The 27,823-nt window shown below is 41.4% G+C and overlaps 2 protein-coding genes across 4 annotated transcripts in view; both read left to right on the top strand.

Annotated features, from left to right (window-relative positions):
- The first annotated feature begins 1,277 nt into the window (after positions 1-1,277).
- Positions 1,278-27,823, top strand: part of LOC110534477 — a 60,242-nt gene continuing 33,696 nt past the window's right edge. The window contains exons 1-3 of one of the 3 annotated variants that reach the window (XM_021619349.2): positions 1,278-2,086; positions 2,412-2,542; positions 2,735-2,896. In XM_021619349.2, the coding sequence (XP_021475024.2) occupies positions 1,831-2,086; positions 2,412-2,542; positions 2,735-2,896 (549 nt within the window). In that variant the 5' untranslated portion in view covers positions 1,278-1,830. Of the gene's footprint in view, positions 2,087-2,411; positions 2,543-2,734; positions 2,897-25,469; positions 25,949-27,823 lie in introns of those variants that run through there. The other 2 variants (XM_036934466.1, XM_036934465.1) reach the window with 2 other exon arrangements.
- LOC118936891 (zinc finger protein 300-like) lies at positions 2,903-6,069 on the top strand. Its single transcript, XM_036934534.1, is given in 1 exon segment — positions 2,903-6,069. A coding segment is annotated over 1 exon segment (1,095 nt). The 5' UTR covers positions 2,903-2,905; the 3' UTR covers positions 4,001-6,069.

Below are 27,823 nucleotides of genomic sequence, written 5' to 3' on the forward strand. Positions count from 1 at the left end.
ACCAACAAAGCCTTCTTGTAGTTGGTGAAATCGAATAAAAATGAAGACAATTGTTGAAATGAATTACTTTCAGCACCAATGGTTGTCCACTTCTTTTTCATGATGCCTTAGCCATTCCAAAGCTGTCTGCCCCTGTGCCATTTTAGTTGACTTTCTCCTGCACTCTCTCCTGGTTAATAAGTTAATGATTTAAAAGTGTCTTTCTCATGACATTGTAATATATTTGATATCCATGCTATTGTATAGGCTACAGAAAAACCACATAGGCTACTACTCTTTCAACCGTAGGCTACATCATTTATGTTCAATTCATTTGATGGGGCGTTGGTGGAGAGGCATTGACAAGCTAAATAATATTTTGCATCCCTGCCTTTGGCAAAGTGGGCACTGCTTATCATGGGGCGGCATCAGCGCTCACCTAAATAGTTCGCATGCCACTGGTTGAGAGAAGTTATCACTGTTTTGGGGCGGAATAATGTGAGGTGTTGTGTGTTGTTGGAGTTGCGTCTTGGTCAGTTTAGCACTGAAAATGCGGCCTTTAAACTGCCGCTCTAGGCGGCTGCCTAATGAGCGGGCCGGTGTTGTGCCGAAAATCTCCCAATGACAGAATCCCCCCCACCCCACACTCAATAATTCATTGCTGCGACTTGCTTGCTAGTTGACATTTCTGCTCTTCACTCCGTTGTCAGTTTAGCCTACATTTCACTGATCTTAGTAGCGGAAAGCATTTTTTACTTGTGTCCTTCAAGGCAGCTATCAATGATCCTGTCAGGCTGCGTTTAATTCATTTATTTTATTTTTTTATGGCGGTTTACTCGCGGGGGAGGCACTAGTAATGTCTGCAGTTTTCAGTTTGGCTATTTGTTTCAAGTGTATTCTTCTATGAATAAATCTCTTTGCCAAAATTCGTCATCTCTCCCATGTTTTATTCGACTAGTAGTTGTTCTGAAATGTTTATTGCTTGCCTACATTTTACTCCTTCCTCTATGTTGAATATAACACACATACATCAATTATTAATTTGCGCTGCCTATCCTGGTGTGGAGTTTGTTCTATAGAAAGTATATGACTGATGTGTGCCACGGAAAGTATTTTACTCTAGTGACAAAATTAAGGAAATTAGAAGGGGGGGCTACACTTAGCTATGTGTGTGGAAAAAATGTAATCACGGGAAAGACATTTAACTCGTTTTTGGATAGTCCGTTTGTAACTCCACACATTACTTGTAGCTTTATAGTGTGTTGTTGGTTGGTTTAATGTTTAATGGTTTAATGTTAAGGTTGGTAACTAGCTAGCACTCCCGTGGCTAACGTTAGCGCCTTCATGAAAAGGGGCTTGAGTGAAGAACAATATTACGTTTTTTAAAATAGTGAGAATAATTGGGAGCTGGCAATGTAATCTTTAGACATGTTGTAGTTTTCTTAAATTTAGTTTTGTAATGGACTAAAACAAGCAGACAACAAAATTCCGTGTGAAAAATGTCAAGTTTTTGCTGTGAGACATTTAGGTAACCAAGGTAACCACAGGTTGTTTTCACCATAGGCGGGCGGTGCCCACAACGTTCTATTTAAAACCGACTGGCACTATACCAGAGAAGAAGAAGTAAACGGAAGTGAACAGTGACCATGAACAATTTACACGTTAGAGGTTTTATTGTTGTTATGAATACGTTTATTAACATAATGGAACCCAAAATATCACTAATTTAACTACACAGCATCACATACGTACCCCATCTAGTGTTTAATTTGCGTTGAAGACAGGACTTGGTTGATGGATGCCATCTATGTAACGCTAACTAGTTGCTAAGTAACGTTACGCTAGCTAACAATGGCTAACTGTATGGTTTTTCACACACAAATAGCATCCATCATGGAGGTGCTAGCGAACGCAGCTGTGGTAGAGATCTGTAAACTCGTAGATGACGACTATGCAGTGTTTCGTTTGGAAATTACTCAAAGCCAGAAAGAAAACAGGTCATTGCAAAGGAAACTACAACTACTGGAACTGAAGGTGGCACGGGAGCGCGCCGTTGCTATTCCCAGTAGTGTCAAGATCCTTGACCGACACAGAAGAATGGCAAGAGGTACATTTTGCCCCCATTCCGCTCTGTGTTCAGATGTATTATCCAGAATTGGGTCTTGGTCAGTTATTGGATGGTGTGAAATAATTCCCCTGATTAGTAAACTATCTTGTGCAAAGACATAATATAATATTCTAAACAGATTCTTGATTTACTGCGTTTTCTATTTACTCAATGAAAACAATGTTATACATGGAATATAATACACAGATCAATAAATATTATATCAATAAGGGATACCTTATATCCTTGCCAATTGTAGACAGCTTCAATAGTGTACGATATACTGCTAACCTAACCACCTCTTTTCCCCCAATCATTCTCTCAGGTGAAAGATATCTCACTGGAGGCCACAAGAGCTTAGTGAAGCCAGCGGGACACAATACATGCAGAGATGACCAACCAATCACTGTTGATGAGGGGAGTGGAACCTCAACCCAGAATGTTATCGTGATAGAGGTTAGTGTAATAGTGTTACATTAAATTACAGTGCATCATATGTGACCAGTTTATTCCAGAAAGGCTCCCCTCATCTATTCACTTGCTTACATGTACATCCTCATTTATCTGCCATAGGGGAGCTTGTGAGACTTCCTTACGATATTGTTATCCAACTTAACTCATGTACCGTTTTTAATCTTCTGGTGTCAGTCTACAGAGGCTGCAGGTCCTGGGGTCAAGCAGGAGAGGTCTGAAGGAAAGCAGGACCCATGGCACAGTAGAGACATCCAGAATGGAGTGGCTGGAGCGCCCCCTGTAGCCACAGAAAACCCCACCACTACGCAGCCCAGGACCCGACACAGCATCACGGAGGTCAGTGGAATGCCGAGCGACGTCCTCAAGTCAGAGACAGAAACCGAGACTTTAACTGTAACACAAATGCAATTACACAGAGGATCTGACCACAGATCAGACCCAGAGAGACTGGGCCTGGGGAGACTGGGCTGTCCTCCTGACTCAGAGTATTTACCTGTATTTCACCAGAGCCAGAGGACTGTTCATTCCCATGGTGATGGTGACTCGTTAGACACTGGAGGTGATGGTCCGTCTTGTTCTTACGCTACAGAGATGGACCCTAGCAACATGCCCTTGGATTTAGAGAGACAGACTAATCTGTCTAGAGGGGACTGGAACCGGTACAGTAGTAGTGTATACTCTGAAGGTTGCCTAGATGAGAAAGGGGAGGTTATAGTGGTAGATGAAGTGACTGTGAAAGTGGAGGGCGACGTTCCTCCCACATGGAATGCAGATAGTCACCTAGGAGATGGACTCACACAAGACAGAGATTTCTTAGATTACAGGGAAAGCTTAGAGACAAGTCCAAATGTCGCTACCCACTCCCCTTTACATACGTTCAGGGATTGCAACTCAGTGTCCAGATCGATGGGGCCTACTGATCCACACCGCCTCGTCCTTTTCGATAAGGGATTGAACTCAAATTACAGAGCTAGAGACCAGGCTCGGGGTGGGGGAGCAACATCAGGCAAAAGTAAAGAGAAACGTTTCCTCTGCATGTTCTGTAACAAAGGCTTCAGCTGCCCCCAGAAGGTGGAGATTCACCAGCGGGTCCACACAGGGGTGAAACCCTTCAGCTGTACCCAGTGCCCCATGGCCTTCGCTCAAGCTGGTGACCTGAAGAGGCACCAGAGGGTCCACACGGGGGAGAAACCCTTCAGCTGTACCCAGTGTCACATGGCCTTTGCTCAGGCTGGTCACCTGAAGAGACACCAGAGGGTCCACACAGGGGAGAAATAATACAGCTGACCCCGTTGTCAGAAGAGATTCTTACGCCAGCTGAAGATGCACCTGAAGGTCCACATGGGAGAAAGGCCATTTGCCTGTACTCACTGCGGGGAGAGGTTCTCCAGGAGGAGCTACCTCAGGATACACCAGCAGAAAAAACATTCCACTCTATAACATAGAAAGCAACCATTCCACTCAATAGCTTCTGACGGTTGTATCAAACCCTGCATTAAAGACAAAGATGAACTGTCATTGTTGTCATCACGAAAAATATCCACAGACGCATTTGGTATTACGAGAGTTACAGATTTCAGTGTAGAATATTGCATCCAGACATTGTGTGATATATAAGGCATATATAGGGCTGGGAGATTCAAATTCATGTTTTAACGCAATGTTTCAAATGCATGTATCGCAAAAATTTTGTTTTTATTTTTAGATATTTTTTGCGTTCTACAGTGCCTTCAGAAAGTATTCATACCCATTAACTTATTCCATATTTTGTTACAGCCTGAATTAAAATAATACATCTCGACCATCTACACAACACCCCATAATGAAAAAGTGAAAACATGTTTTTAGAAATTTTTGCAAATACAGATATCAAATTTACAACATTACTTGTTAAGCACATTTTTACTCCTGAACTTATTTAGGCTTGCCATAACAAAGAGGTTGAATACTTATTGACTCAAGACATTTCAGCTATTCATTTTTAATACATTTGTAATCATTTCTAAAAACAATTTCACTTTGACATTATGGGGTATTGTGTGTAGGCCAGTGACACACAGTCTTAACGTTCAGGCTGTAACGCAACAAAATGTGGAAAAAGTCAAGCGGTGTGAATACTTTCTGAAGGCACTGTCTTTTTAGTCTCGTGTCCTTCGCTCCTTCTGGCTGTGTGCACTGTGCACCTTCCCACTCCTACACAGACACCAAGCCCCTCCGATGCCACTCACAACAACGATGATAGATAACTTAACCTTTCTGACTACCCATTTTTTTCTCTCAAAATTGTAGACAGAGCAGATCCTACTAAAATGAGAGTATCAATGAACATGATTGTGGAAAATTCAGTTCTGTCGTGTGCTCGGCATTGTGTTACTACCGCTAGCAGTATTTTAGCCACAGTGTGTTTTATAAATGTGCAATGAGCATTAAAAAAGGAATTGGCAATTTGTTCTCATTCTGAGAAATAAGCATCTTCTTATGCAGGTAACCCACTTGATTTCAACATCTAATTAAAGTGAACAGGCTGTTGTTCAAACAGTTGGAGATGGACAGGAGGGTGCCATCACAACAGTTCAACCTTGGTAGCAAGCAAATAGATCCAAGTTAACCAATAAACTTGGATTTGAAGTTAGCTAGACTTTAAATCTAAATATTAGCTGGCTACTCACTAGCACGTGGGCTTGTGCTTGAGAGATTGTTTATGAGACCTGTGTTCATTTTCTATAATGCCTGCTACAAGAGGCTAGTCATTATTAGTGAATGTGGATGGTTCTGGTAAAAGGTTATCAAAAATGGCATTTTCATGGACTTGAAAGCTAGGTTAGTGATTATTGCAACAACAAAAAAAGCAGTTTAAACTATTTTGATAAAATAATTACATTATTAGTGGGTCTTATGGTTGTGGAAGGCATGTAATTTAGCCTACAGTAGGTATAATTTTACAAGCCCTGATTTATTTATGACTGTTTGAAATTAATTGTATTAAACTTTAATTGTGCAACAAAGATTATTTAAAGAGAACTTTAGAAAATTGAGATCAATGAACCAAAAGTTTGAAAGATTCGAGCGGATTTTTAAGCCATATTGCCCAGCCCTAGGCATATATAAGCCTAAAAAGTATGTTATGTAATTGTGTTTGTACTGTGTGTTCACAAATGCCTATTTCATTACTTCCATTCAACTACTTAATTTCTTTCCCAAGACACTTTTAATGAGGAAATGAATGGAGTTTATCATGCAGATTTCTAGTTGAGACGTTTGTATGTGTGGTTTTCATATGGTGTATTTAAAACTTGTGTGTTTTAATAAACACAAAATGGGACTTTTCATGCAGACTTTCATTGAGACTCTCTTTAGTATAAATCACATCTGATCTCACCCTATTCTGCATACACCTGACAGCGCTTTATAACCATTATACACTTACTAAATATACCTACACATACCCACACAATAACAAACACCTACTGTACACGTCAACATAGTTTAGTCAGGTTTGTCTGATGGCTACTTTTGACTTATAGCTGACTTGTTTTTACCCACAACATATTTATGTCCACCATGATGGTTTTAACAATAATTAAGTAATTCTGTAATTACAGTATAGGACTCAAACGTAGAGGGGATGGGTGAACACTCCATGTTGAAAGTGTGTTTTATCTGTGTGTGCATAACTGAGGGAGTGTATGTCTGTGTATCACCTGTCTCTTCCAGGAGGAGGAGGGTCCAGAGGTGCTGCTGGTGAAGGAGGAGGGGTGTGAGGAGAGTCTGGGGAACCCTGAGGGGACCATGGTCATGGAGGACAACCAGACTACACCTCCCACTGAACCCACAGAGGAACCAGCTGAGCAGCACAGGATCACACACAGTCTCACTGAGGTGAGCCCTCTGTAAACTACTGTCTGCATGTTTATGTCATGGCTCGTATCCACAAAGCCCCTCAGAGCAGGATAGCTAGGATCAGTTTAGCCTTTTAGATTATAATGAATAAAGCTATGTAGACAGAGCGGCACCAGAACATCCAATTGTAATATATTTTGTAGTTGGTTCAAGTTTCCTTAAAACAAAAAGTGGATTTACCTAGTTCGAGGGAGACCAAAGGAACCTCAAGAGTTACTCAAACCCATTCACAGGGTTGGTTATCTCATGTTTCTATACTTTAACAACAAAGTTAGTTAAGGTGGGAGTTTGTGTAGTTGAGCTTTGTAAACAAAAATGAGTCATGAAGTGATCCATGAGACTTTAATGAGGACCAGCCAATTTGATACAGGATGCAGAGGTGTATATTAAAACTGTCACCTGTGATAAAACGAATGGAGCTATTGTAGACCGCATCTGAAGGTTTAAAACTAGTGGCTGCTGCAATCTTGTAAAGGGTGGCACCAAAGTCAAGAACTGTCAGGAAAGTTGACTGTGCAATCTGCTTTCTGCTATTTAGGGAAAGGAAAGATCTATTTCTAAAAAAAAGAATCCCACTTTCAATCTTATCTTTTTAACTAGCTCATCTATAACTTTCTTTAAACGTTCAATCTCTGTCAATCAAAATGCCCGACTATCTAGAGGGACAATCCAGGAGGAATAACATTGTTGTGGCTGGCATACCAGTGTACACAAAGTGAGAAAATGATCGCTGAAAATCTGCAGATGGATCAAAAGAAGATTGATGTGGAGCCACGCCCACAGTTCTGGAAAACCTGTAACCAGCCTAGGTGACAGACCCAGGCTGATAGTGGTCAAGTTCCTATGGTTCAAGGACAAGATGGCTGTTCTGGAGAGAGCCAGGAACTTGAGAGGAACCAACATCTTCCTCAACGAGGACTGTGCGCCAGAGGCAGAAATAACTTATCCCAGCTATGAAAGCTGCAAGATAGCGTGGGGACATTGCTTACATCTGCTACGAGAAGCTCATTGTCCACAGTGAGAGCCAAGCTTCCGGGTCAGTAGCTTCAGCAACACATCACACACACGCCCACACCAACTGTCACTCACAAGTGCCTGATTGACTGACTCTTAGTTAAACAATGTTATTATTTTTCTCTCCATATTATGTCCATCTCAGTTAAGCTACCCAGGAAAGGGCTAAGGATAGCCCATATTAATTACAGTGCCTCCAGACAGTATTAATACCTATTGACCTATTCCACATTTTGTTGTTACACCCTGAATTCAAAATGGATTAAATATTTTTCCATGTGCACACACTCTCCCATAATGACAAAAAGAAAACATGTTTTTAGAAATTTTTTGCAAATGTATTGAAGATGAAATACGGAAATAACTCATTTACAGAACTATTCACACCCCTGAGTCAATACTTTGTAGAAGCACTTTTGGCAGAGATTATAGCTGTGCGTCTTTCTGGATAAGTCTCTAAGAGTATTTATTTAGTGCTTTGTTTCAAACAGGATGCATGTTTTGGAATATTTTTTATTCTGTACATGCTTCTTTCTTTTCACTGTCAATTAGGTTAGTATTGTGGAGTAACTACAATGTTGTTGTTTTAAAGTCACCATTGGCCTCGTGGTTACATACCTGAGTCGTTTCCTTCTTCTCCGGCAACTGAGTTAGGAAGAACATATGTATCTTGTAGTGACTGGGTGTATTGATACACCGTCTAAAGTGTAATTAATAACTTCCCCATGCTCAAAGGGATATTCAATGTTTGCTTTTTTAAAATTTATACCCATCTATCAACAGGTTCTTTGTGAGGCATTGGAATATCTCCCTGGTCTTTGTGGTTGAATCTGTTTGAAATTCACTGCTTGACTGAGGGACCTTACAGATGTATGTGTGGGGTACAGAGATGACACAGTCATTAAAAAAATAATGTGAAACACTATTATTGCATACAGTGTCTTGTATAAGCAGTTCCAATAATGTCCACTTCACTTTCATGGGCATATCACATCAGCCAGCCTCCTCCCCTACCAGCCCTCACTCACCTGCTTCTCTCTGTCCGCTCTTCCTGTGCGTCTGTTCCTCTGTATGTACAGTGTATTCCTTCCTCCCATTCCTCCAGCTAAATCACAGGTAGGCCTTTGCAAATATGAGCAAATCAGCCATTCTATGCAGTAGTCTATTATACACTGTGAGGTTAAGTTCAATGTGTTGTATTGAATTATGAATTTCAGTGACATGTTTTGAGATACTTTTGAAAAATGTGAACCGATGCACAGGATGCTAAGCAACTGATTTTTTTTCCTTCCCCACCATGGTATTGCGATACTTGGCCTGGTAATGTATCGTTTGTAAAATGTTGGTATAGTGACAACACTAGTTCAAATAAATTATGCAAAAAAGGTGGCAAAAAAAGTCAGGCTCCTCAGATGATTGGTTGACATACTGTAAATGTAGATATATATATATTTTTTTTTACACAACTTAACAAAAAATGAAATTGTTACCAAACCTAGATAAATTACATGAAACGCAATGGGAAAAAACTTGAGTACCTTAAATGATATCAAGGGCAGAAATCCCAAATTCTTCTCCATCGTTCATTTTGATGGGTCATTTATAACAAAACCTTTCGATATTGCCAATCATTTCAATGACTAACCAGGGCATACAAACTACAATCTGTCTCCTTAATTAGCCTAGTGTGCATGTGGGCCCAGATGGTGAACATGCGCACTAGGCCCGAGCTCGTTATCCCTGGCTAAACCGTTCTTATACCTCAGTGGGCTAGATTAGCTGGCTAGCTGAACTATGCCAAACTTCATAAATACTACACCCTCAACTTTAAAACTCCTTTGCTAGTGATACAATCATGTAACTAAGAAATTAGCTGGGGAAAAACTTAAATTATGTATTGTTTTGTTGAATAGTGTGGTGGTTTATTTCTGTATTATCAAATTAGTAGAGACAAACTTATCCCACAAGTCAGAGTTATACTTAAACTACATCTTTAATATTAAGAGCTTTGCAATAGCAATGACTTTCAACGATTCACCATTTTCTAATGATCCGTTGAGAGTGACAACACAACAAGAGTGACAAAACAGCACGATGGTAAAGGATATCATTGCTACTTAACATGGATGCAAGTTAAGTTTTGAGATCAACCGGCATCATCATCATCAGCTGGACGTTTCTGACTGGTCTTGGAACTGTGACAACGGGCAGCCTCCCCCCGCTCGGCTCGATGGGATATGTAGTGATTTTGCCAACACAGCAAGATATTAACAGTCCTGCACTCAACATTTTTTCAACTGACTATTGCATTTCTTGATTAAATCTGACTATATTGGTATAATGAGTAATCCAGGAATGTCACAAGTTAATTGACACATGAAAACTTGCGTAAATAGCAACTCTACAGATCGCTATGACTACAATGAATGGCTAAATTACTTCCGGACACTCTTATGGTCAAGTCATAATGACAGAGTTGTTGTGAAGATGGGGAGGGGTATGTCTGTTGTGTTTTTGACACAAATCAACTGTACTGTAAAAATCAACTGTTAAGGTTCTGATTACTGTCTGGTAAAATGGTCAAGTGCAGCAAAGAAAGACCTAGCAAAGCTGCAGCTGGCTCAAAACAGAGCAGCACACCTCTCCCTTAACTGCACGTACAGAACTAACGTCAACAACATGCATGCCAGTCTTTCATGGTTGAGGGTTTTATTTTTGAAAATGTTATATAAGTCAGTTAAGAACAAATTCTTATTTACAATGACGGCCAAATCCTCCCAACCCGGATGACAATGGGCCAATTGTGCGCCGTCCCTATGAGACTCCCGATCACGGCCGGTTGTGATACAGCCCGGGATCGGACCAGGGTCTGTAGTGACGCCTCTAGCACTGAGATGCAATGCCTTAGACCGCTGCGCCACTCGGGAGCCCTAAAGGGTTGACGAGAGAGAATATTACTGTGATGAAAATTCCAGATTGCATAATCAAATAACATTCAGCTCACACACCCATACATACCCCACAAGGCATGCCACCACAGGTCTCTTTAGTCCAAGTGCAAAACGAATTCACGGCAATCCGCAGTATTATACTGAGCCATAATCGCATGGTACTCCCACCTCCAATTACTCAAGCATCTCATTGACCGGTGTGGACAGTGGCGACAAACATACAGACACACCATTTTTTTGTTGTATTGTTTGTATATCGAATTTTACATTTGTGTGACTGTCCTTGTCTATCACTGTATAAGTGTTTTGTTACTTGTCTTCCTTTGTGTTTTTTGTGGACCCCAGGAAGAGTTGCTGCTGCTTCTGCAAAAACTGATGGGGATCCAAATACATAAGTTTTGTCTGCATACATGCCTTTCAATGATACACCCAACCCAAATAGTGCCAACTAAAGCCAACCTTTACTATTGCAGTCAGTAGACATGGAGGATGGGAAGCCTGATCTGCTGCTGGTCAAACAGGAGACAATAGAAGATGGACCAGAGAGCATTGACCTGCTGAGTGGACTAAAGATGGGGGAGCAAGGTAAGAGAGAAATACATATAACCTACATACAGTAATAGATCTTCAATGGGAATAGTGATGCACCTGGCTATTATTTTGCCCATAGAACTCCATATGTAGAGTTTCCTTTGCCATATTTTTTAAACTCTATTTTGTAACCTCTTCCTGCAGGTGGTTGGCTGGAGGCTAACAAAGGACACTGGGTGGCCATCTTGGATTCCCAGACCAGTGCAGCCAATGTCCCAGGTGATGACATCAGTGGATGGGACAGCGTCCTCAACTCTGGGCTGGGGAACAACACTGTTATCCACAACCGGAAACGAACAGTCAAACACAAAATAAAATCCGGATTTAGTCTCCATGACAACAGATTGGCTGCGACCAGGACGAAGCATAGATTTGGTCTGCGGGGACGAGGAGGTGTCAGTATGCAGCTGGAGAGAACAGACTCTGCTAGCGATGCTCCGTCCTGCTCCTATAGTTGTGATTCAGAGATACTGATGGCGCCTCAGGTTAACTCCCTAACAGGTGATGCCTTCAACCTGCCTTCTCTAGGATCTATCAATTGGATCATGGACCCTGCAACAACACAGACACTCCCTGGCCTTCATCCTCCTCACACTCCTCTAATAAACCAGATCTCAGACAATGCCAGTGCCTCAACGGTAAATGGCTACACAAGCCCGTTAACAATTGACCGTAGTAGAGATGGCATCAGTAAAGGTGGCGGCGCCAAAGAGAAGCGCTTCCCGTGTTCATTCTGTGGGAAAGCCTTCAGTTTCCCCCAACAGGTGGCAATCCACCAGAGGATGCACATGGGGGAGAAACGGTTCGGCTGCCACCTGTGCCGGGCAGTTTCTCCCACTTGTCCAACCTAAAGAAGCACCAGAGGGTCCACACAGGGGAGAAACCCTACAGCTGCCACAGTGTGAGAATAAGTTCTCCCACCAGCACCAGCTGAAGATGCGTCTGAAGTTCCACAAGGGAGAGAGGCCGTTTGCCTGTACGCACTGCAGGAAGAGGTTCTCAGAGAGGAGCTACCTCAGGATACACCAACAGGAAATGCACACGGCCCATGAAGAGTATAATGACATGTATTAGTACTCGTTAGTAGTGACATGTATTAGTACTAGTTCGTTTTTAGTTAATTCTGTTGGTTTTGGATGTAGTAGGGAGCTGGATGAGGTGAACTGAGGAAATAATGAGTATGATGAAGCAGAATAGATGATATGGTGATGGTGTCTGTAAAAATGCTTCACCGATGAAGTATCAACTTTGTCCTGTTTGATACTGGTGTTTTATAGTGAGATGATGACAGTGCCTTAATTCATGTTTACTTGACATGAAGTAGTGAAAATGTATGTAGTGTGCAATTCCATGGTAACAGAGTGACACTGATAATCAATCAATCAAATGTATATATTTATAAAGCCCTTTATACATCAGCTGATGTCACAAAGTGCTTATACAGAAACCCAGCCTAAAACACCAAACGGCAAGCAATGCAGATGTTGAAGCACAGTGGCTAGGAAACACTCCCTAGTAAGGCAGGAACCTAGGAAGAAACCAGGCTTTGAGGGGTCCTCTTCTTGCTGAGCCGGGTTGAGATTATAACAGTACATGGCCAAGATGTTCAAATGTTCATAGATGACCAGCAGGGTCAAATAATAATAATCATCACAGTGGTTGTAGAGGGTGCAACAGGTCAGCACCTCAGTAAATTTTCATAGCCGAGCATTCAGAGTTATAGACAGCAGATGCGATAGAGAGAGTCGAAAACAGCAGGTCCGGGACAAGGTAGCACGTCCGGTGAACAGGTCAGGGTTCCATAGCCGCAGGCAGAACAGATGACACTGGAGCAGCAGCACAACAGGGCTGGCTCAGGTCCTCCGGGAGGGGGAATTAGAGGAAGCATACGTAAATTCACACAGGACACCGGATAAGACAGGAGAAATACTCCAGATATAACAGACTGACCCTAGACCCCTGACACAAACTATTGCAGCATAAATGCTGAGATGAACTTTTTCACTTTAAAATGTATGCCAAGCAAAAACCATTGATTGCCAAGTTTAACAAACCATACACCTATATGCAGAAGTCTACTTTTAACAATTGCCTGACAATTTTACTGAAACACATTTACTTGAGGAACAGGGCAGATGCAAAGTTTGGTAAAAGAATGACAGTGAAATAGACACGGGCTGGAAAGCGGTTTTAACCAATGATTGCTTAGTCGGGAGTTAGCACATGGTAATCGTTCTCATGCTTTATTGTTTAATTAAACAAGGGGTGGGTCTAATCCTGGATGCTGATTGGTTAAAACTGCGTTCCAGCCCGTGTCTATTTCACAAGATACCACCGGCTAAGGCTATGATGTTGAAATGCCTATTTACTGTTCCATCTGATTGCACATTCAACTGTTTCATCAGCCCAGCCAGGCAATTTTATAAGCATCTAGACATTATCTCCCCTTTCTTTTGGCAGAGATTTGTATAAACTTTGCTGTCTGTCTCTCTGACCTTAGGGCACACGATAATCCTTGCGTTCGAGGGCCTTATTGCATTTATAAAATGGTTGCCAACATGTTTTCATTAAGTGTAAATTTGAGTAAAATAAAAATACATAAAGTACATTTGTTTAATTTCATCCTTGCAACAGATGATGTAGTCCCGGCAAAAGCCTGTTGTTAGTTATGAAGTTGCTAGCCAAACAGGTTGGTTGTTAATTATTTTGGGATGTTTTTGACCCATTCTATTCATTCCACGTCGCTGTGCTAAACAAATTATTGCTAGCAAGAAGAGGTTCAATGACGACAAGAACTTCAATAAATAATAATTTATAAATGGGCAAAAAGAACTCCATCAAAGAAAGATTTGTTAAATAGGCAAAATCCAGCTAACTGTCAAGTCAATGGTATAACGTTAGCTAGTTATGGAGGATATGTAGGCTAATGTTACTTATCCTTTGCTTGCTAGCTAGCCAGCCAAATACACACAATCACACCCAGCAGCTGAAATGACAAACTATAAACACGCATTAGCCCCTGCAGTAACGAGCCAAATGCTATGCTAGTAGCATGGGGATTATTTTTATTTTTTATATATATACTTTTTTCCAGGGGAGATTACGTTTATAAATTGACTGGCTGTGCTTTGATAAATCTAATGGAACTGTTAACCAGCATTACCAGTGGAATGCGGGGATTGTGGTGCTATAACGCCCAGCATCCAGGATCAAAACAACCTGTTTTATAAATCACATACATTCATAAATGCAATTGTTATCAGTAACTAATTGGTAGGTCTACCTTTACTTGCACGGAAGAGGTTGTTGAAAGAGTTACAATCTCCCGAATTAAACTCTACGGTACAGTTGAAGTCGGAAGTTTACATACACTTATGTTGGAGTTATTAAAACTATTTTTTCAACCACTCCACAAATTTCTTGTTAATAAACTATAGTTTTGGCAAGTCGGTTAGGACATCTACTTTGTGCATGACACAAGTCATTTTCCAACAATTGTTTACAGGCAGATTATTTCACTTATAATTCACTATCACAATTCCAGTGGGTCAGAAGTTTACATACACTAAGTTGACTGTGCCTTTAAACAGCTTGGAAAATTCCAGAAAATGATGTCATGACTTTAGAAGCTTCTGATAGGCTAATTGACATAATTTGAGTCATTTGGAGGTGTACCTGTGGATGTATTTCAAGGCCTACCTTCAAACTCAGTGCCTCTTTGCTTGACATCATGGGAAAATCAAAATAAATCAGCCAAGACCTCAGAATTTTTTTTTAGATGTCCACAAGTCTGGTTCATTCTTGGGAGCAATTTCCAAACGCCTGAAGGTACCACGTTCATCTGTACAAACAATAGTATGCAAGTATAAACACCATGGGACCATGCAGCCATCATACCGCTCAGGAAGGAGATGCATTCTGTCTCTTAGAGTTGATCGTACTTCAGTGCGAAAAGTGCAAATCAATCCTAGAACAACAGCAAAGGACCTTGTGAAGATGCTGAAGGAAACGGGTACAAAAGTTCCTATATCGACATAACCTGAAAGGTCGCTCAGCAAGGAAGAAGACACTGCTCCAAAACCACCATAAAAAAGCCGGACTACGGTTTGCAACTGCATGTGGGGACAAAGATCGTACTTTATGGAGAAATGTCCTCTGGTCTGATGAAACAATAATATAACTGTTTGGCCATAATGACCATCATTATGCTTGGAGGAAAAAGGGGGAGGCTTGCAAGCCGAAGAACACCATCCCAACTGTGAAGCACGGGGGTGGCACCATCATTTTGTGGGGATGCTTTGCTGCAGGAGGGACTGGTGCACATCATGAGGGAGGAACATTATGTGGATATATTGAAGCAACATCAGTTAGTTAAAGCTTGGTCGCAAAATGGTCTTCCAAATGGACAATCACCCCAAGCATACTTCCAAAGTTGTGGCAAAATGGCTTAAGGACAACAAAGTCAAGGTATTGGAGTGGCCCTCACAAATCCCTGACCTAAATCCCAGAGAACATTTGTGGGCAGAACTGAAAAAGCGTGTGCGAGCAAGGAGGCCTACAAACCTGACTCAGTTACACCAGCTCTGTCAGGAGGAATGGGCCAAAATTCACCCAACTTATTGTGGGAAGCTTGTGGAAGGCTAACCAAACAGTTTGACCCAAGTTAAACAATTTAAAGGCAATGCTACCAAATACTAATTGAGTGTATGTCAACTTCTGACCCACTGGGAATGTGATGAAAGAAATAAAAGCTGAAATAAATCACTCCACTATTATTCTGACTTTTCACATTCTTAAAATAAAGTGGTGATCCTGACTGACCTAAAACAGGGCATTTTTAATAGGATTAAATGTCAGGAATTGTGAAAAACTGAGTTTAAATGTATTTGGCTAAGATGTATGTAAATGTCCGACTTCAACTGTATATACAGTGCCTTGCGAAAGTATTCGGCCCCCTTGAACTTTGCGACCTTTTGCCACATTTCAGGCTTCAAACAAAGATATAAAACTGTATTTTTTTGTGAAGAATCAACAACAAGTGGGACACAATCATGAAGTGGAATGACATTTACTGGATATTTCAAACTTTTTTAACAAATCAAAAAACTGAAAAATTGGGCGTGCAGAATTATTCAGCCCCTTTACCTTCAGTGCAGCAAACTCTCTCCAGAAGTTCAGTGAGTATCTCTGAATGATCCAATGTTGACCTAAATGACTAATGATGATAAATACAATCCACCTGTGTGTAATCAAGTCTCCGTATAAATGCACCTGCACTGTGATAGTCTCAGAGGTCCGTTAAAAGCGCAGAGAGCATCATGAAGAACAAGGAACACACCAGGCAGGTCCGAGATACTGTTGTGAAGAAGTTTAAAGCCGGATTTGGATACAAAAAGATTTCCCAAGCTTTAAACATCCCAAGGAGCACTGTGCAAGCGATAATATTGAAATGGAAGGAGTATCAGACCACTGCAAATCTACCAAGACCTGGCCGTCCCTCTAAACTTTCAGCTCATACAAGGAGAAGACTGATCAGAGATGCAGCCAATAGGCCCATGATCACTCTGGATGAACTGCAGAGATCTACAGCTGAGGTGGGAGACTCTGTCCATAGGACAACAATATTGCACAAATCTGGCCTTTATGGAAGAGTGGCAAGAAGAAAGCCATTTCTTAAAGATATCCATAAAAAGTGTCGTTTAAAGTTTGCCACAAGCCACCTGGGAGACACACCAAACACGTGGAAGAAGGTGCTCTGGTCAGATGAAACCAAAATTGAACTTTTTGGCAACAATGCAAAACGTTATGTTTGGCGTAAAAGCAACACAGCTGAACACACCATCCCCACTGTCAAACATGGTGGTGGCAGCATCATGGTTTGGGCCTGCTTTTCTTCAGCAGGGACAGGGAAGATGGTTAAAATTGATGGGAAGATGGATGGAGCCAAATACAGGACCATTCTGGAAGAAAACCTGATGGAGTCTGCAAAAGACCTGAGACTGGGACGGAGATTTGTCTTCCAACAAGACAATGATCCAAAACATAAAGCAAAATCTACAATGGAATGGTTCAAAAATAAACATATCCAGGTGTTAGAATGGCCAAGTCAAAGTCCAGACCTGAATCCAATCGAGAATCTGTGGAAAGAACTGAAAACTGCTGTTCACAAATGCTCTCCATCCAACCTCACTGAGCTCGAGCTGTTTTGCAAGGAGGAATGGGAAAAAATGTCAGTCTCTCGATGTGCAAAACTGATAGAGACATACCCCAAGCGACTTACAGCTGTAATCGCAGCAAAAGGTGGCGCTACAAAGTATTAACTTAAGGGGGCTGAATAATTTTGCACGCCCAATTTTTCAGTTTTTGATTTGTTAAAAAAGTTTGAAATATCCAATAAATGTTGTTCCACTTCATGATTGTGTCCCACTTGTTGTTGATTCTTCACAAAAAATACAGTTTTATATCTTTATGTTTGAAGCCTGAAATGTGGCAAAAGGCTGCAAAGTTCAAGGGGGCCGAATACTTTCGCAAGGCACTGTACCTATCACATCCATAAACAGTCAACTTATTAAATCATAACCTCTTATGTCATTCTTAACAGTCGTAACCTCATGCATCTGCAAAAAACCCAGCCTTACTCATGCTTCAGTACTACACAAATTGGTTTAATTATTTATATACTAGCTAACTAAATATTAACAGGATAAACACACAAGGTGTAGATTATTGACTAGAAACATAATACGATGGAAACAGGTCCCTAGATGACTGATAACAATATGACAGCTTGTTACAGAGATGGGGGCGTGGGACTATTCTCACATTAAGCGTATACTTTGCACACGAACCGCCGCCCGTTTGGAATAAGAAATCATGAATGTATTTACGTGTGAGTGCCCTTGACCGCCATTTATCTCTGTTGGAACCAGGATGTGGGTTGGCCTTTCAGCGGCACGCTTGTAAGGCTCTGATAGTCCGAAAGGATCTGGACCCGTCTCTTCTACTGTTGTTCACTCTGGAAGATAGCCAGCCATGTCGACGGTTCCCATTGGTGATGGTAGGAGAATACAGTGATTTGAGATTCTTAGTAAGATGGGATGGTTTGAAGAGTAGGATGGTCCCACTTATATTCGCTTTTCTCTATCTGACTTAGGACAGCTAATCAGCCGTACAAGTGACTGTCTGGGAGATCAGCTTCTCGCCTTCACCTCGTGTTGATTATTCAAGGTTCAGGATTCAGACCACATGCACAGCTGCAACCTGGCAATCTTCTGGTCTGAAATGTTAATTCGTAGCCAGTTCTTTTATTCACTCTGGTCGAAACGGATGGTTCCATCAGTCTGACACGCTCTCTGACCTCACTCGGGGCGTGGCTACTTTTTTGTAAAGGATATGATCGCAAGTTCTCTTTTGACTCCTAAAATCACATTCATATCTTAAAAATACTTTCCTAATTTTTCATATATGCACAATGTATTGGATGGAAACTTGACAGATAAAGGGGATATACTTTCCAAGTTACAGTATTTCATCCACACCATTTTTCATTCCTTCCTTTTGTTCATACTGGAGGGGGATAGAGTCCCTGTCTCCTGTAATTTACAACAGGGTGCAAACTGTTAACCATCCCAGCAGCTCCCTCCCAAACCAGATGGGATGGCGTATCGCTGCAGAATGCTGTGGTAGCCATGCTGGTTGTGTGTCTTGAATTCTAAATAAATCAGACAGTGTCACTAGAAAAGCACCCCTACACCACCTCCTCCATGCTTCACGATGGGAACCACACATCAGTTCATCTACTCTGATTCTCACAAAGACACAGCGGTTGGAACCAGAAATCTCCAATTTGGTCCATCTCCAATGGACATTTGGTCTAATGTCCATTGCTCGTGTTCCTTGGCCCAAGCAAGTCTCTTCTTCTTATTGGTGTCCTTTAGTAGTGGTTTCTTTGCAGTAACTCGGCCATGAAGGCCTGATTCACACATTCTTCTCTAAACAGTTGATGTTGAGATGTCTTATTTTAACTCTAAAGCATTTATTTTGGTTGCAATTTCTGAGGCTGGTAACTCTAATGAATTTATCCTCTGCAGCAGAGGTAACTCTGAGTTTCATCGTAGCGCTTAAACGGTTTTGCGACTGCACCTGAAGAAACATTCAAAGTTCTTGAAATGTTCCAGGTTTGACTAACCTTCATGTCTTAAAGTAATGATGGACTGTCATTTCTCTTTGCTTATTTGAGCTGTTCTTGCCATAATATGGACATGGTATTTTATCAAATAGGGCAATATCCTGTATACCACCCCTACCTTGTCACAACACAACTGTTTGGCTCAAACGCAATAAGAAATTCCACAAATTAACAGTTAAGAAGGCACACCTTAAATGAAATGCATTCCAGGTGACTCGTGACTCATGAATCTGGTTGAGAGAATGCGATGCTGTCATCAAGGTAATGGGTGGATACTTTGAAGAATCTCAAATATAAAACATATTTAGATTTGTTTAACACTTTTTTCTTACCACATGATTCCATGTGTTATTTCATAGTTTTGATGTCTTCACTATTGTCTACAATACTGTAGAAACTAGTAAAACTAAAGAAAAACCCTGGAATGAGTAATGTTGTTAGTGGCCGGTGACATAAGGTTCAGCCAGTAGTTGGACAGTCGAGGAGGGAGGGCTGGGGGCTAGGGAGAAGAGGAGACTGGGGGCAATGGGTTGGTTTTCCTGTGAGGCCTGCTTTTTATTTTACATCCATGAGCTTATCAGTAGAAAAGATAATTACATTTGACAAAATCAATGGCAACACTAGCTATTCTCTCATGGAACTTGAAAGTCCTTAATAGTTCGATCAAACGTTCCAGCTATCCTAGCAAAAAAAAAACATATTGATATTGCAATGCTCCAAGTAATACACCTGCACCAAAAAGACACGCGTATAATAGAGAACCATTTGGCTGCTTTTTCATCAGCCCCAAACAAAACTAAGAGTGTAATCATATCGTTTCAAACTCAAAATCACCATACTTGCTAAAGGAGAAGACCAAGAAGGCAGAATCACATCACAATCACATTCAGATGAAAAGCGTGCCCAGAGTAAACTGCCTGCTACTCAGGCCCAGAAGGGAAGATATGCATATTATAAGTAGATTTGGATAGAACACTCTGAAGTTTCTAAAACTGTTTGAATGATGTCTGTGAGTATAACAGAACTCATATTGCAGGCAAAAACCTGAGAAAAAATCCAACCAGGAAGTAGGAAATCTGAGGTTGGTAGGTTTAAGTCTTTGCCTATCCAAGATAGTGTAAATTTGGTCCGATTGCACTTCCTAAGGCTTCCACTAGATGTCAACAGTCTTTAGGACCTTGTTTCAGGCTTCTACTGTGAAGGGGGAGAGAATACGAGCTGTTTGACTAAGGAGTCTGGCAGAATGCCATGAGCTAAGTCAGGCGCGCGGCCGTGAGAGCGAGCTCTGTTCCTTTTCATTTCTAAAGACAAAGGAATTGTCCGGTTGAAACATTAAAGATTTATGATAAAAACATCCTAAAGATTGATTCCATACATTGTTTGACATGTTTCTACAAACTGTAATGGAACTGTTTTGACTTTGTCTGGACCTAGTGCTCGTGCCTTGTGAATTTGGATTTATGAACTAAACGCGCGAACAAAAAGGAGACATTTGGACATAAATTATGGACTTTATCGACCAAGACAAACATTTATTGTGGACCTGGGATTCCTGGGAGTGCATTCCGATGAAGATCATCAAAGGTAAGTGAATATTTATAATGCTATTTCTGACTTCTGTTGACTACACAACATGGCGGGTATCTGTATGGCTTGTTTTGGTCGCTGAGCGCTGTACTCAGATTATTCCATGGTGTGCATTCGCTGTAAAGCTTTTTTGAAATCTGACACAGCGGTTGCATTAAGGAGTAGTATATCTTTAAATCCATGCATAACACTTGCATTTTCATCAACATTTATGATGAGTATATCTGTAAATTGATGTGGCTCTCTGCAAAATCACCGGATGTTTTGGAGGCAAAACATTACTGAACATAACGCGCCAATGTAAACTGAGATTTTTGGATATAAATATGAACTTTATCAAACAAAACATACATGTATTGTGTAACATGAAGTCGTATGAGTGCCATCTGATGAATATCATCAAAGGTTAGTGATTAATTTTCTCTATTTCTGCTTATTGTGACTCCTCTCTTTGGCTGGAAAATGGCTGTGTTTTTCTGTGACTACTGCTGACCTAACAAAGTCAGATGGCCGGGGTGGGCCGTCATTCGAAATAAGAATTTGTTCTTATCTTACTTGCCTAGTTAAGTAAAGGCAAAATAAAAAAATCTCTCTCCATGAACTCAAAAGGGCATTGGATAACATGAAGAAAGGCAAATCACCTGGTTGGGACGGTATTCCTCCTGAGGTCTATTAATTTTGTAACCAATTAGGTCCACTGTTACTTTTATTGGAAAAAAAAGGTAAGGACGTCACCAAATGTTCTTACCATCGCCACGATCTTTGATACACACAGACAAACAATTTTGTCATACAGTCTCAACTTTCTTACCCAAATTGATACATCTGGACCAAAGCAGGTTTTAAAAAAAACTATTATACTCAGATAACCGCCGTCATTCATCACATATCTTAAATGCTTTATCAGAAAGCAAAGCTTCTTGGGCAGTTCTATTTTCGACACAGAAAAAGCTTTTGATAGAATAGAATGGTCATATCTTGGGTCGGTTTTGGAACATATGGGACTTGGGTCCAATTTCATTAATATGATTAAAATACTATATACCAATCCCTCAGCCATAGTAATAACAGGCAATATCTGCTCTGTTCCGTTCAGAAAAGCTAGAAGTAGCAGACAAGGTGATCCCATCTCACCTCTGCTATTTTCTTCTATGGAGCCCTTGGCCCAGGCAATTTGACAATCAAATGAAATTACACCAATATCTCTAAATATATATGCCAATGATATCTTACTTAATCTAGACAATGTATCTCAATCCCTCCCAAATGCTTTGAAGATCATAGACAAATTCAGCTCCATCTAAAGTTATACAGTGCATTCGGAAAATATTCAGACCCCTCCCCTTTTTCCTCATTTTGTTACAGCCTTATTCTAAAATTGATTAAAAAAAATAATAATTTAACTCAATCTACACACAATTCCCCATAATGACAAGGCAAAAACAGGTTTTTAGAAATGTTTTTTTATTTTATTCTTCAAAACATAGTATTCAGACCCTTTGCAATGAGACTCGAAATTGAGCTCAGGTGCATCCTGTTTCCATTGATCATCCTTACTATTTTTCTACAACTTGATTGGAGTCCACCTGTGGTAAATTCAATTGATTGGACATGATTTGGAAAGGCACACACCTGTCTATATAAAGCTCCCAGTGTGACAGTGTGGATGCCAGAGCAAAAACCAAGCCATGAGGTTATAGGAATTGTCCATAGAGCTCCGGGACAAGATTGTGTCAAGGCACAGATCTGGGGAAGGGTACCAAAAGCATTGAAGGTCCCCAATGACGGCCTACCCCGGCCACCTAAAGGACTCTCAGACACAAGATTCTCTGGTCTGATGAAACTCTTTGGCCTGATTGAACTCTTTGGCCTGAATGCCAAGTGTCACATCTGGAGGAAACCTGGCACCACCCCTACAGTGAAGCATTGTGGTGGCAGCATCATGCTGTGGGGTTGTTTTTCAGGATCAACTGAAAGATGAACAGAGCAAAATACAGAGATATCCTTGAACAAAAACCTGCTCCAGCGCACTCAGGACCTCAGACTGGGGCGAAGGTTTACCTTCCAAGAGGTCAACAGCCAAAAAAATGCATGAGTGGCTTCGGGACAAGTCTCTGAATGTCCTTGAGGGGCCCGGACTTGAACCCGATCGAACATCTCTGGAGAGACCTGAAAATAGCTGTGCAGCGACGCTCCCCTTCAAACCTGACAGAAATTGAGAGGATCTGCAGAGAAAAATGGGAGAAACTCCCCAAAAATGGTGGGCCAAGCTTAATGCATACCTAAGAAGACTTGAGGCTGTAATCGCAGCCAAAGGTCCACCAATAAAGTACTGAGTAAAGGGTATGAATATTTATGTAAAGGTGAAAATGTATACAAATGTATAAGGCTGTAACATAACAAAATGCGGAAAAAGTGAAGGGGTCTGAATACTTTCCAAAAGCACTGTAAGCATACTTTTATTTCACCTTTATTTAACCAGGTAGGCCAGTTGAAAACAAGTTCACATTTCCATCTGCAATCTGGCCAAGATAAAGCAAAGCAGTGCGACAAAAACCACAACACAGAGTTACACTTGGGATAAACAAACGTACAGTCAATAACACAATAGAAAAATCTGTAAACAGTGTGTGCAAATGAAGTAAGGAGGTATGGCAATAAATAGGCCAATAGTGCTTAATGTGAGTCTGGAAGGAGTTTATATAGTCTAGCCAGACACCTAGGTATTTATAGTTGTCCACATATTCTAGGTCAGAATCTTCCAGAGTAGTGATGCTAGTCGGGCGGGCGGGTGCGGGCAGCGAACGGTTGAAGAGCATGCATTTAATTTTACTAGCCTTTAAGAGCAGTTGGAGGCCACGGAAGGAGTGTTGTATGACGTTGAAGCTTGTTTTGAGGTTTGTTAATAACACAGCGTCAGTGCCAGATGTATACAGAATGGTGTTGTCTGCGTAGAGGTGGATCAAAGAATCACCCACAGCAAGAGCGACATCATTGATATATACAGAGAAAAGAGTCGGCCCGAGAATTGAACCCTGTGGCACCCCCATAGAGACTGCAAGAGGTCCGGACAACAGGCCCTCCGATTTGACACACTGAACTCTATCTGAGAAATAGTTAGTGAACCAGGCGAAGCAGTCATTAGAGTAACCAAGGCCGTTGAGTCTGCCGATAAGAATACGGTGATTGACAGAGTCGAAAGCCTTGTCCAGGTCAATGAAGATGGCTGCACAGTACTGTCTCTTATCGATGGCGGTTATGATATCGATTAAGAACCTTGAGCATGGCTGAGGTGCACCCGTGACCAGCTCGGAAACCAGATTGCAAATCAGAGAAGGTACGGCGGGATTTGAAATGGTCGGTGATCTGTTAGTTCACTTGGTTTTCGAAGACTTTAAAAAAGGCAGGGCAGGATGGATATAGGTCTGTAACAGTTTGGGTCTAGAGTGTCTCCCCCTTTGAAGAGGGGGATGACTACGGCCGCTTTCCAATCTTTAGGAATCTCAGACGATACAAAAGAGAGGTTGAACAGAGTATTAATAGGGGTTGCGACAATGGCGGACAGATACTTTTTGGAAAAGAGGGTCCAGATTGTCTAGCCCAGCTGATTCGTAGGGATCCAGATTTTGCAGCTCTTTCAGAACATCAGCTGTCAGGATTTGGGTAAAAGAGAAGGGGCGGGCCTTGGACCAGTTGCTGTAGGATGCAGAGTTGTTGGCCAGGGTGGGGATAGCCTCAGTGCAGTGGACAGCTGGGAGGAGGTACTCTTATTCTCCATGGACTTTAGTGTTCCAAAACATTTGGGAATTATTGCTGCAAAGATGCACATTTCTGTTTGAAAATGCTAGCCTTAGCTTTCCTAACTGACTGTGTGTATTGGTTCCTGACTTCCTTGAAAAGTTGAATATCGCGGGGGCTATTCAATGCTAGTGCAGTACGCCACAGGGTGTTTTTGTGCTGGCCAAGGGCAGTCAAATCTGGAGTGTACCAAGGGCTATACCAAACATGAGAAAAATAAGAAACCCACACACTGCTCTTGAAAGTAACACTGCTCTTTAATAAGCTTTAAGTGTCGCCCTCACAGCCTTCAGAGCTTTTTGTGAGTTGTTTAAATTAGCACCCTTATGTAGACACAGCCCCACCCACATCCGTTCCACGCATCGAATAGGTTTGGAGTCGAGGGAAAACAAATTAGTGATACCAAATATAACAATGTGCATTTCATAAATATTCAAATAAAGTGTGAAAATAAAACATATCTGTAAAACCACAATAAGGACTTCGACCTACCAAGCAAGCTTTCATAAATCATTGGGTACAGCGCAAGAAAAACATACATCATTGGGTACAGCGCAAGAAAAACGTCAGAGTAATCTGAAATGGGGGCATAATTCATATTCACATTTACACATTAGGAGATTATAACTTTGTACATACTGTATATAGCAGTCTTTTGGAGGGTGAAAATCCAAAATACGGGTCGGAAAAGACGAGTGAATTCTACTAAATCAAATGCCGAAATTAGTATGCAGTTTAATTAAGTATATAGTACGCTTGTGTTGGTATTCGGACATAACCACTGATCATAGGACTGTTGATGTGTAATGTAATAAGTAGTACCGTATTTCAGAGAACAGTGCGCATGGATTTAACCACGCCTTTAGAGCTATGACGACAACCAATAATATCATTTATCTTCTGTGTAAAGGGAAGTTAAGTGATAACAATTTCCACGTTAGCGTGTTTGTTGTTATTTTGACGTTTATTAACAACCTGGAACTCAAACTCGTTTAACTGCACAGCGTCACATACTTAACTCGGTGAGTCTATAATTCACGTTGGAGACAGTACTCGATGTTATTTTTCTAGGTAACGCTAGCTGGCTAACTTCGTAGTTAACGTTAGCTAACATGGCTAACTGTGTAGTTTTTCACACTCAAATAGCCTCCATTATGGAGGTGTTAGCGAATGCAGCCGTGGCAGAGGTCTGTAAACTCATAGACGACGACTATGCAGTGTTTCGTTTGGAAATGTCTCAAAGCCAAAAAGAAAACCGGGGATTGCGGAGGAAACTACAGATGCTGGAACTGAAGGTGGCACGGGAGCGTCGTCCCAGTAGTGTCAAGATCCTCGATCGATACAGAGGAATGGCAAGAGGTACATTTTGCAGAAGGCAGAGGCTGCGGGGCCCATCGCCCCGTTCCCCTCTGCGCATGTGTTCAGATGTGTTACCCACAATTGTGTCTTGGTCCTAGAGAATGATAGTGGACTCAAAAGCTTGTTAGCATGAGCAGCGCCATTGAGTACTTTCACCGTTCTGAAGCAGTAAACTGGGTGGGACTTCATGAGTTACGGAAGGATCACATTATTCCATTCAGGTATTTTTGACTAGCCAATGAATTCTACTCATGAGTAAAAATTCCATAACTGCAGGTGCCAGTAAATCGCCAACTTTGGCTTTATACCTGTTCAAACAACACAATACAGGTGGCAGTATGCACGCTTTCAGTTTGTTTACCAATTCATAGAAGTAGTAGGAAAAAAAAATGGACAACTTCAAAATGGAGATGGTCTTCAATCAAATTGTATTTGTCACATGCATCGACTACAACAGGTGTAGACTTTACTGTGAAATACATGCTTACAAGTGCTTCCCAATGACAGAGTAAAAAAAAAAAGAAGCAAAATACAAATTGTAACACGAGGAATAAAATACACAAGATTGTACATAGAGTAGCTATGTACATAGCTATGTACATAGAGTATCAGTACCATATCACCAAACATATTTATAACTAACCAAAGATAAGATGTCGTTTTACAGTGGGAACAAGCAAGGAGGTGGGCCAAGCAATACCTAGCAAGATACTATTGGCACGTTGTAGTATGTATATTTTTAGTTTTTATTTAACCTTTATTTAACTAGGCAAGTCAGTTAAGAACACATTCTTATTTACAATGACGGCCAAACCCGGACGACGCTGGGCCAATTGTGCACAATTGCTTCTTGTGCCTTAGACCGCTGCGCCTCCTCTAAAATGTGCGTGTGCACAAACTCAATGACGTTGCACTCCTAAACAATGCTTCTTTTTTTACTTTAGCAAATAATCAAGTCTATAAAACTTAGTGCACTGTGTTTGTAAAATATTGTAGTTTTGGGTACAGAAAATTGAGAGAAGACATTTCATCTATGAGAAAATGTGCAGAATGTCAGCCCAGTTTCATCCTTTCCCACTACCCGCAACTGGACTTCCTCTCACTACCAAAATTGGTGGTGGGAAAACGTTCTAAACGGATGCTTCAGCTTTATAGCCCCTGTGACCTGTCTGGGTTACCCCTTCTGTCTGTGATATCACTGTGCAGGGGTACGAGGTATTTGAGGCAGTTATGTACATAAAGGCAGGGTAATGTGACTAGGTATCAGGATAGATAATAAGCGTAAAATAAATTACAGATTAGCAGCAGTATATGATGTGTGGGTTTGTAGTGTATGTGAATGTGTGCAAGGTCTTTGATCTCCACCCTGTAAGCTGTCTCATCGCCGGCCTACCACGGTCGCATCGTCAGCAAATGTGAAGTTGGTATTGGAGTTGTGCGTGGCCGTGCAGTTGTACGTGAACAGGGTTTAAAGGAAGGGACTAAGCACACACACCTGGGTGGCCCCCATGTTGAGGGTCAGCGTGGCGAAGGTGTTCTTGCCTACCCTCACCACCAAGGGCCAGGCAGTCTAGGATCCAGTTTCAGAGAGGGGTGTTCAGTCGCAGGGTCCCAAGCTTGGAGAGGACTTTGTCATTGAACACTGAGCTGTAGTCTATGAACAGAATTCTCACATAGTTATTGCCCCTCTTGGGAGAGAGCAGTGTGAAGTGCAACTGAGATTGCGTCATCTGTGGATCTGTTGCGTGTTGCGGCGGTATGCGAATTGGCGTGTGTCCAGGGTATCTGGGTTGATGGTGTTGATATGTCATGTCCAGCCTTTCAAAGCACTCATAATTACAGATGTGAGTGCCGTGGGACCATAGTCATTTAGGC

Source organism: Oncorhynchus mykiss, chromosome 10, assembly GCF_013265735.2.
Source record: "Oncorhynchus mykiss isolate Arlee chromosome 10, USDA_OmykA_1.1, whole genome shotgun sequence".
NCBI lineage: Eukaryota > Metazoa > Chordata > Actinopteri > Salmoniformes > Salmonidae > Oncorhynchus > Oncorhynchus mykiss.